This window comes from Guillardia theta (assembly GCF_000315625.1).
Source record: "Guillardia theta CCMP2712 unplaced genomic scaffold GUITHscaffold_6, whole genome shotgun sequence".
NCBI lineage: Eukaryota > Cryptophyceae > Pyrenomonadales > Geminigeraceae > Guillardia > Guillardia theta.
The window spans coordinates 1,105,131-1,114,545 of NW_005434668.1; the positions used below are offsets into that span (position 1 = coordinate 1,105,131).

A 9,415-nucleotide genomic window follows, 5' to 3' on the forward strand; every position below is an offset into this window, starting at 1 on the left:
CGAAGTTCAGCATCGCATCACCGTTGTGCTGGGCTACAACTGGATCTGCAACAAGGCTGTCAAGGGAATCTCAGGCAAGTACCGCCAGCAGCTCAAGTACGAAGAAGCGATCGCGGCGCTCACCGACGAGCAATCTGCCATGATCTCCAGCGCCTTCAATGCGTTCGACATGGACGGGTCGGGAGAGCTGGAGCGTGAGGAGTTCGAGGAGGCGCTGGTGCATGTGGGGCTGGAGGTGCCCAAGGAGGAGGTGGACGAGATGATGGCGGTCATGGACACGGACGGGTCGGGGACGATCAACTTCAGCGAGTTCCAGCGCGCCATGGCTGTCATGCTGATCAAGAAGGGGCCGGATGAGGGAGACGAGACGTCGGACCTGTCGGACGAGCTCATAGCCGACGAGCTGCTGGTAGAGCAGATGATGTTTGCGGGGGGGCTCTACGACCCAGCTCAGGTCTTCCCCGAGGCCATGAACTGGTCGGATCAGGGGCTGCGGAAGGAGTCCTACCCTGCTCTCCGGCTGGGCTACAGGATTCTCTGCCAGATGGAGAAGAACATCTCTCTGTCCGACAAGCATCTTGTCGCTGTGAAACGAATTCTGATGTTCCTCGGGTACGACCGCGTCATGATTAAGACCATGCTGCCGTTCACTGCTCGGAGGCTGAGGGAGGACCTGACTAAGTTCGACATCTTCAAAGAGCAGTCGAGCTCTGGGCTCAGCGAGCTGGAGAGCAGGTTGAACTCGGTGGAAACTCCCGAGGACGATGTTTCTAGACTAGACCAGGCAGTGTTGTGGCTCTTTCGCGGTATCCCAGCATTTAAGGTGTGAGGAAGGCTCTTGTTGATTCTTGGTGTGGAGAGGGGGATGACTGGAGATTATTCTTTATCAGACATGTTGATTATTCTTTATCAGACATGTTGATTATTCTTTATCAGACATGTTGATTGTTCTTTATCAGACATGTTGATTGTTCTTTATCAGACATGTTGATTATTCTTTATCAGACATGTTGATTATTCTTTATCAGACATGTTGATTGTTCTTTATTACAGACATAGATCGTACTTATCACAGACATCTCCGTCATCCCTGATTGCCTTCAAACAAACGCATATCAGGAGTATCCCTTGGCTCCCCCGCGCTGATCGACCATCTAGCTCCTCCTCCATGTGCCTGCAGCACGTTTAGTTCCACCTCCTCCGCCCCCCTGCTGGGCGGCTCTTCTTACCCTCCTCAGCAACCAGGACGTCCTCCTGCTCCCAGCCGCCTTGGCGCGATCGGCCGGGGTCAACCCATGCCTGCCCAGTGTCAGGGAGGAGGGAAGCAGCATAGGGAGGAGACCAGTTAATGACTCGAGCGTTCGAGCCGAGGTTCAAGAGCGTTTGACACGCCTCCTCCCGATCACACGCTGCCGCCCAGTGGAGTGGAGTAGAGCCAAGGCACTGCGAGGAGGAGCAAGGTGAGACGAGCGTGCTCAGACGTTCCTCCCTCCTCTTACGTTGGGCATGTCAATGACGGCACCGCTCTCAGCCAAGTGCGCGATCTAACGCCAGGTCGTCAGATGTTCCTCTTGACTTGCTCGCACTCACAACGTCAGTATGTCCACCAGCGGCTGCCAAGTGCATGGAGGTACAGAAGAGCTGGCTGTCCCTCTTCGCGTTCACATCCGCCCCTTCCTTCAAGGCCTCCTTCAGTAGTTCCATGTCTCCTGCAGACGCAGCCTCCCACAACTTCTCGTTGGCCGCGTCCTTGAGGACCAGAAGTCAGCGTCAGAGCGGGGAAGAGGAGGAGGAGGAGGAGGAGGAGGAGGGGGAGCTCACGTTCTGCCTCGTCAGGATCTGGGAGTGGTGGTGATCTGATATGTTCCACTGCAACTTTAGCGTGAAAAAGCTGTGGAGGAGGTTCAGGCATTCTATCGCCTCCTCCTTTCCCCGTGGAGCCGCTTCCATGGCAATCTAGGCGCAACGTGAGCTGGGCAAACAACCACCGCGTCTCACATCAAGATCTCCCATCAGCGTCTCTACGTTCAGCGGCAGGGATGGCAGCCGCTCATCGACCTCTGCGAGGGCTCTCTCTTTCTCCTTCGCGCTATGCTTCCCCTCCTCTTGGACCCGACATCCGTCCAGCGGCGTGAAGTTTTCAAGTTTGATCTGGAGGTTCAGTCATGCGAGCAAGAGCGCTAGGACGACATGATCTCACTAAGTCTCTCTTGATCCCAACGAGCTCAGCTTGCACAGGATTCCTCCCCTCCTGCAGAGCCTGGGGGAATGTATGAGTTTCGAGGGGGAGGAGGAAGAACCTGCTTTCCTGCTCCAACAGCTTCTTGAGGTTCTTTGCAGACATTCGCGACTCATCGAGACTCATGAGCTGTCTCAGGTCCACCTCCTCAGGAAGCAGAGCTGCAGTGCGGTAGAACACAGATCGACGAAGCTTGTAGAGGCTCGGATCGCGCGTCTGCTCCTGGACCCTAGGAGGATTCAAACCATCAGTCATGCCGTCAGCGTACATGTCAGGATCACCCCTCAGATATGACGAGCAGCTGCTCCTCCCCAATGGCTCGCGGTGAAATAATCTTCCTCCTCGTGCTCAATCCCCTCTGCCGATGATACAGGCTTCCGTGTATCGGTTGCTGCAGGAACAGGATCAGGAACGGGATCCTTGCCAGGGATCGTTGGAAGGGACAGGAAGAGAGTTGAGCATGTAGGTCGGGTTTCACCATCATCAGACTCAGCACGAGCAGGATGCATAGGATCTTCGCACAGGACCATGACGACCATGGCGCTGCTATCGAATCCTTCATTCCACATTTTCCATGTTGCTTCCTGTGCTGGACCACCCTTTGGATCTGTTTCAGGACCCCCATATCAATATTCCATCACCCATATATTTGACTCAGGGGTAGTAGCACCCCACCCTATCAAAAATATCCAACTGAACGCGGGTAATTTTGAACGAGATGACGAAAGGGAACGAGCAGTAGAGAAGGAAGGGGAGGGAGGGGGAGGGAGGGGGAGGGAGGGAGGGAGGGAGCGAGGAGCGAGGTCGTTGACGACGAGTTGAAGAGACGATGCCATGATGACGATGGTGATGATCGCAAGGAGGCAAGAGTATCCAAGTATGTAGTGATTGATAGTAGGAAGTCCGACAGTACGAGCAACGCATGAAGGACGGGTTGAGAGTCGAATGGACCACACAGTTTCTTCAAGTGTTCTCTCTGCGGCATCTGACTCATGTGTTCCTCTCCAGGGGGGTTGCGAGGCTCTTGGAGGATGAGTTCATGACAGCTTCACTCGCTCCCATATCAAGGAGCAGCTGAGGACTGGGGAGATTGGACAGCAGAGAGTGTGGAAGGCCTTGGGGACACAGGATGGACAAGTATCAGATCAAGAGCAAGCTCGGGTAACGAGAAGACCAAGTGCGCGCACTCTCTAGATCCTAACACCGTGTCGCAGCTCTGGAGGGTTTGCGACAGTATGGCTGGTACGTGCAACAAGATAGGGGTGGTCATCGAGCGCTGACGAGCCTTTAGGGAGTGAGAAAGGCGGATGGGAAGACAGTAGCGATCAAGAAGATTGCGGTCCTGACATGATCACTCGCTCCTTCCTGCCATGATGTTGTGATGTGCAGTGCGAGAATTTCGATGATGCCAACCAGGCGCTATCCGAAGGAAAGATGCTCTTGGAGGTAGACCCATCAGCATGCAAGTCATGGCTGTGAGATGTCTCTGATCATTCTCTCAGCTTGATCACACCCATGTCATCCAATACTACGACTTCTTTCTTCACCAGGAGAGAGGAGATACTGGTACTTGATCGTTGTCCTTGCCCCAGACAGCAGCGGTTCAAGGCCTCTTCTCTTACGTCATGAAAGCAGGAGGAAGGCCGAAGATGTATGTTGTGCTCGTCATGCAGTATGCTCCCGATGGTGAGGCATCAAGTCACTGCTGACTCGTCCTGCTCTTGCTCTGCGTCACTCGTTCCTCTCAGGCGATCTCTTCTCCCGCCTCGAAAAAGCGCACAAGGAGCAGCGGCATATTCCCGAGGACACCATACGCAAATGGCTTCTCCAGGTGGACTCCAGCTCCTCCTCCTCCACCTGCTCATGGTGGATCGCAGCTCTGCAAAGCATTGGATTACATAGCCGGCAAGAGGATCATCCACAGGTACTCGATCGATCCCTCTTGCCTGGGACGATGTTCACAGCTTCATGTGACTTGTTCCTGCAGAGACGTCAAACTTGCCAACGTTCTGATAGGTAGCGACGGGCGTCTCCTGCTCCTGCTCGTCTCTTGCCTGACTTGCAGCAAGATGGCGACAACCTCAAGCTTGCAGACTTCGGCATCGCCAAGGTCCTTGAGCCACGTTGCTTCCCCTCCTGACGTGCGAACCCTCTCAGGTCATGCATGGAAAGTTCGCTCAGACCATCGTCGGGGGAACGCCGTGCTATATGGTGCTGCTGGCTTCCTTCCTCCCCTCCTCTGACAGCCCAGCAGGCGCCGGAGCTCTTGTACAAGGAGAAGTACGATACCAAGTCCGACATCTGGTCCCTGGGCTGTATGATATGGGAGCTCTCGTGCCGCTGCCTGCTGAGTCAGAACAAGGGAGTTCTTGGAGCTCAGGTCCGTCCTGTTGAAGAGGGTCGACACGTTGACTAGTGGCGCTGCAGGTGCTCAAAGATCCTGGGAGGCTGCGGGAGATGTGGAGCAAGATGGAGCAGGTGAGAAATTGTGCGCTGAGGAGGAGGAGGAGTGAGAGAGGGAGGAAGCAGATGGGAGGAGAGGGAAGAAGGGAGAAAGCGATGAAGGAGCGAGTGAGGAAGAGGAGAGTGGAGGTGGAGGAGTAGAGGTTGGATGGAGGAAGTGATAACTGGTTGACTACAGGCAAACCGAAGTTCCGAGCTGATTCAACTCGTCAAAAAGATGCTCCAGGTGACATTGGCAGACCCGCGGCCCCTTCAGTGACCCTTTGACGTCAGCCGGAGATCGCTGATCGGTGTACAGCGAGGTAAGGAGCGTTCCTGGCAGCTGAAAGAGGCTTACGGCGTCCGCCTTGCAACAGAGACATCCTTGAATCGAGCATGTTCAGGCACCAGAAGGAGAGGGAGCAGGTCAGCCCGTGGCTGGCTTCTCTTCCTCTGCTCCTCCTGACCCGCTAGAGCAGAAAGTAGACTCGATGACTGCTGGTATGCAAACCCTCGGCCTGACAAGGGCTGGTAAGATATTCCTCTTCGACCTTTCCCTTACCACCACCCTTCCAGTACACCTGGCCCCCTTTCCCTCTCTTGCCTGCTCAGCTCCTCCCTCCTCCCTCCTCCCTCCTCCCTCCTCCCTCCTCCCTCCTCCCTCCTCCCTCCTCCTGACGATGGTGTAGCGGGAGACACGTACGTAGCACCAAGGGAGGAGAAGCCTGTCCAAAACCAGATCGTCGACCGGCAAGTGAAGGTCAATCCTGCTTCATCTCCCTTTTCAGCCAGAGCGACGCTTTTCTGAAGACATCCTCCTCCTCCGTCTCCTCCTCCTCCTCCTCCTCCTCCTCCTTCTCGTTCCCCTGCACTTGTTTGAGTTTCTATTCTCCTCCTCTCCTCCCGTGACCTCTCCCGTGACGGTTACCTACCTGCAGAGAGATTTCCCTGCTGTGGAAGGCAACGAGGTCAGCCCTCCCCTCCCCTCTTCTCCTCTCTCCTCCTCTCTTCTCCTTCTCTTTCTCCTCCTCTCTCATCTCTTGCATCAAGAACGTGGGGTATGAAGAGAGGCCTGCGGCTAACCGAGGGAGCCTGAACAAGGCCAACAACGATCTGGGATACAAACCAGGTCTTCCTCCCTCCCTACCCAACCGTTCGTCTCCCCTCCCTCCCCCACTTCGTCCCCGTCTCCCCTCCCTTCCCCACTTCGTCCCCGCCTCGTCCCCTCCACACTGCCCTCCTGCTCTTCGACGTGCCTCTCCCTCACTCTAGTTGCAGCAGACGCGCTGTCTGACCAGGAGCTTGATCGCCTCTGTGTGGAGGCGGATCGATACCAGCAGGCAAGGGACTACGAAAGGGCGGAGAGGTGAGGGAGAAGAGAAGGGAGCGAAGGAGGGAAGACCGAACTTCGAGAGGAAGAGAGCACTGGAGATGGAGAGGAGGAGGAGGCAGGTGGGAATGGTGACTGCTGCTGCAGATGCTTCAGGAAAGCGCTCGCGATCAATCCGAGACATACGCGCAGCCTATGCAACTATGCCTACATGGTAGGAGACAAGGGAAGGAAGGAGGTTGGAGGGAGGGGTCGCAGAGAGGTCGCGGGGCAGGGAGGGCGAGGACAGAGACTGACGTGTGGATATGCTCAGCTACACGTGGGAAAGAGAGACTTTGCCAAGTCAGAGGAGTTGTACAAGTTGGCCTTGCAGGTCCACTACTCCCTTATGCTGCCATCATACCTCTTTCTCTCCACCCTTCCTCCCTCCCTCACCTCCCGCCTGACTTGGAGATTCCAGGTTGAGCCCAACCGGACGGCGACGCTTTGCAACTATGCCTACCTGCTCCACTCGGACCAGCGGCTGGCAGAAGCAAGGTTTGCCTTGCTTTCCTCCTCCTGCCCTTCCTCTGCTCATCCTCCTCCTGCGCAGAAAAATCTTCAAGATGGCAAAGGACTCAAATCCTGGGCATCCCTGGATCAAGAAGGTGCGGCACTTGCTCAGTATCTCCTGCTGCTGCTGATCTTACCCGACAGAACGAGCATCTCTTCTCTTAGCCAGTAAATCCTCTACAGTTTCTCTTTCGAGGCTTTCCCTTCCGACTTAGTCGCGGCCATGTCACAAGGCCGATCATCCGATGGCGGAGCCATAAATCGGAACCGTCATCGTACATACTGAGATGTCTCATGTCAAGTTGCGCATCTCCGGACTCCCGGAGGCTCCGGAGGCCCGGGAGGGCCCGGGACTGAGCAGCCGGAAGGCCGCCCGGCGCCGTGACTGCCGCCAGACTACGTTCAGGCCTCAGCCCCGATGACTCGCTGCCTGAGCTGAAGTGACTCAATTGAGAAACTCAGGATGGAGTGAAGGTCGAGACTTTCTCGAGTGAGGGACTAAGTGAGAGAGGCAAAGGTCTTAGGTCGAAGAAGAGAGATGAGGCTGGCAGATTGAAGATAAGGCAGTCACGAGGAGATTCATCTGAGATCGCACCATTTGACTTACGGCCTCCAACAAGAAAAAACTCCCAAATCACATCGATTCAGTCTGTGCAATTACAAGTATTTTAAAACCTCTCTGCCGGACGAACCATTCACTTTGGGTAACTTGCAAAAACAAATTTTTAACATTTGGGAGGCATATTTCTACGAAACGATCTAAGTTCACCCGGTAAATGTTTATTTTAAATGAAGATACAACCCTCTTTTGGACGAAAAAATGTTATTTCAGATTTCTGACAGAAATTAAAAATTGCATGGAGGCCGTTCCTCTGCTCCTTTTCGTTCAGGGGGTGGGGGTGGCTCTTCTTGAAAGTACCCCTAATTTTGAGACATCTAATTGCTAAGAAGGAGGGTAGGGTACTCGGGGGAGAATCTCTCGAAGCTCCGAGTGGCTCCGCGGGGTGGGGTAGTGGGGTACTTTTTTTTAGAATGCACTTTTATTATCTTCTACAAGTGTTTTATGAAAAGTAAGGGTGGGGTACTTTAACGCTGGTTTAGAGGGGTGATTGTAGTGAGTAGCACGGGACGGCACAAAATGAGCTTGGCTTGATGCCTTGGTTTCGTACCCCCTACCCTACTTTGACCCGTGATCTCAAGGGAAAAAGAGGGTAGTTATCTGAAAGGGTGGGGTCAGGTGTAGGCAGGCTAGGTCGGGGTGGGTATAAAGATAGGCAAGGGGTGAACTCAGGCGCTATGCAGGGTACAGGAAGGCGAGTCGAGGAGTGAGAAAGAGAAGAGAAGAGAAGAGAAGAGAAGGAGAGAAGAAAACAAGCTCAGCAAAGAAAACGAACAAGAAAACAAGGAAAGAAGCTGAACGCAGAGCAGAGAGTAGATCTAAGGACAGCGAGGGAGGACCTGACCGAAGGGAGGATACCCGTTCACGAATTTAAGGAGACAAGTGCTACCCGGGACTTTGAATCGCATCGACCAGACATTTCGATGCTGGTTTGATCGCATTTTCGGCTTGTCAATCGTCCTCATTGTCTGCAAACTTGTGTGCTAGAGCGCTTCATTGCTCATTCTCGTCGTAGTCGCCCCACCATGGAGACCAGGGAGAGAAGGTTCTCGGTCGAGTCGGCCACCAAGAAATGCAGGGCATGCTCTTCCAACTTTGCCTTCCGCACGCAGTCAGCGCCTACACTGCGGCATTATCCCATGATACCAGACACACGAATGGGGGATGCGAGCTCGGATGGGACGATCGGCATTCCCAGCCCCTCCCCGCCGACCATCCCCATGGACAAAATCAAGTCTCCTCCCCTCAAGTCTGCACAGAATTTCTTCGAGAACTTCCTGTCTCGCCCGGGATCAAACTGTTCACTTCCCCCTGGCGATTTTGTGATTTGAGATGCGCAACGCTTACTTTCCTTTTTGTGTATGGCGTGTTGATATAAATACTTTAGTGATTGTAATGATTCTTTTGTTGATCTGGTGCTTTCATAGTAAAATTTATTTATGATATCTTGAAGTTTGCTCCCTCAACATGGCGAGATTTGTTCATCTCGTTCCTGTCGTGTGAGATAAAGAATAATTCTACAAGCGTACTGTGACATTTAAAACCCCTCTGATTCCACTGGACATGACATGCCTTCTGCCAACATGTTCATATCACTGTGAAGTTCGCTGTCCATGTCGTCCACCGCCATCTCCTCATCCCCTCCTGCATCGTCCGTCAGCCCCCCTCCTGACTCAAGGGAGAAGCTTCAATGGCTCACCAGGCGCCTCCTCCTCCTCCATCTGCGCGTCTAGCTCTTCCTCGAGATCAAAGTCGGCCTCCTGCTCCAGGGTCAACGAGCAAGCAGGTCAGGGGAGACCTCCTCCTCTACCTCTGCCTTCTCCGGCATGCTCTTGGAATCATCTGCAGGACCAGGCGACGCTGGAGCAGAGCGGCCGACGGCCGGAGTGCCTGAGGGGGTTGAGAAGAGGAAGAGGAAGAGGAAGGGAGAGGGGTACCAGGGTAGGAGGTGCCAGGGGTGCCGACCTTGGAGTATCCCTTCCACTCCCCCACCATTGTTTCGAGAGTCTTGAGTCTCTCCGAGTGTGAGTTGACCAGCTTCTGCGCCTCTGCCGCCAGTCGATCCGCAACAGGGGGGAGGTTGGGGAAGCGATCCTGAAAGGAGAGTGAGCGAGGGAGGGAGAGGTGGAGGGAGAGAGAGGATCGATGCAGATAAAGTGGGGAAAGGGAGGGAGGGAAGGAGGGAGGGAGGGAGGGAGGGAGGGAGGGAGGGAGGGAGGGAGGGAGGGAGGGA

The 9,415-nt window shown here is 54.5% G+C and overlaps 5 protein-coding genes across 5 annotated transcripts in view; 3 read left to right on the top strand and 2 right to left on the bottom strand.

Annotated features, from left to right (window-relative positions):
- Window positions 1-118: 118 nt before the first annotated feature.
- GUITHDRAFT_54801 (hypothetical protein) lies at window positions 119-325 on the top strand (the record flags this gene model as incomplete). Its single annotated transcript, XM_005840413.1, has 1 exon — window positions 119-325. A coding segment is annotated over one exon (207 nt), but the record flags the coding sequence as incomplete, so codon positions are not given.
- A 759-nt stretch (window positions 326-1,084) lies between these two features.
- On the bottom strand, window positions 1,085-2,864 carry GUITHDRAFT_101189 (hypothetical protein; the record flags this gene model as incomplete). The annotated part of the gene is made up of 10 exons (XM_005840414.1): window positions 1,085-1,174; window positions 1,230-1,299; window positions 1,343-1,443; window positions 1,500-1,544; window positions 1,591-1,749; window positions 1,822-1,956; window positions 1,999-2,151; window positions 2,201-2,468; window positions 2,521-2,630; window positions 2,718-2,864. The coding sequence occupies 10 exons, from the start codon at window positions 2,862-2,864 to the stop codon at window positions 1,085-1,087; spliced, it is 1,278 nt and encodes a 425-aa protein (XP_005840471.1).
- Window positions 2,865-3,246: 382 nt separating this feature from the next.
- On the top strand, window positions 3,247-6,751 carry GUITHDRAFT_150421 (hypothetical protein). Its single transcript, XM_005840415.1, has 26 exons — window positions 3,247-3,400; window positions 3,454-3,481; window positions 3,531-3,578; window positions 3,629-3,685; window positions 3,742-3,805; window positions 3,872-3,925; window positions 3,988-4,070; window positions 4,117-4,163; window positions 4,227-4,255; window positions 4,309-4,349; window positions 4,397-4,450; window positions 4,494-4,619; window positions 4,667-4,717; window positions 4,881-4,928; window positions 4,976-5,004; window positions 5,059-5,107; window positions 5,161-5,212; window positions 5,371-5,441; window positions 5,620-5,649; window positions 5,732-5,810; window positions 5,960-6,047; window positions 6,159-6,225; window positions 6,325-6,384; window positions 6,472-6,548; window positions 6,604-6,658; window positions 6,708-6,751. The coding sequence occupies exons 1-26, from the start codon at window positions 3,369-3,371 to the stop codon at window positions 6,726-6,728; spliced, it is 1,440 nt and encodes a 479-aa protein (XP_005840472.1). The 5' UTR covers window positions 3,247-3,368; the 3' UTR covers window positions 6,729-6,751.
- A 1,100-nt stretch (window positions 6,752-7,851) lies between these two features.
- On the top strand, window positions 7,852-8,547 carry GUITHDRAFT_150422 (hypothetical protein; the record flags this gene model as incomplete). Its single annotated transcript, XM_005840416.1, is given in 2 exon segments — window positions 7,852-8,512; window positions 8,525-8,547. A coding segment is annotated over 1 exon segment (240 nt), but the record flags the coding sequence as incomplete, so codon positions are not given.
- Window positions 8,548-8,619: 72 nt separating this feature from the next.
- Window positions 8,620-9,415, bottom strand: part of GUITHDRAFT_101192 (hypothetical protein) — a gene marked incomplete at both ends in the record, with an annotated part of 5,023 nt that continues 4,227 nt past the window's right edge. Inside the window, 5 exons of the mRNA XM_005840417.1 lie at window positions 8,620-8,674; window positions 8,727-8,826; window positions 8,882-8,942; window positions 8,993-9,072; window positions 9,120-9,276. Of these exons, the coding sequence (XP_005840474.1) occupies window positions 8,620-8,674; window positions 8,727-8,826; window positions 8,882-8,942; window positions 8,993-9,072; window positions 9,120-9,276 (453 nt within the window). The remainder of the gene's footprint in view (window positions 8,675-8,726; window positions 8,827-8,881; window positions 8,943-8,992; window positions 9,073-9,119; window positions 9,277-9,415) is intronic.

Coding starts and splice junctions, on each gene's coding strand:
- GUITHDRAFT_150421 (XM_005840415.1), top strand. CDS start 3,369: ATGGACAAGTATCAGATCAAGAGCAAGCTCGG. Junction 4,071..4,116: donor TACGCAAATGGCTTCTCCAG/GTGGACTCCAGC, acceptor GGTGGATCGCAG/CTCTGCAAAGCATTGGATTA. Junction 6,659..6,707: donor GGCATCCCTGGATCAAGAAG/GTGCGGCACTTG, acceptor CTTACCCGACAG/AACGAGCATCTCTTCTCTTA.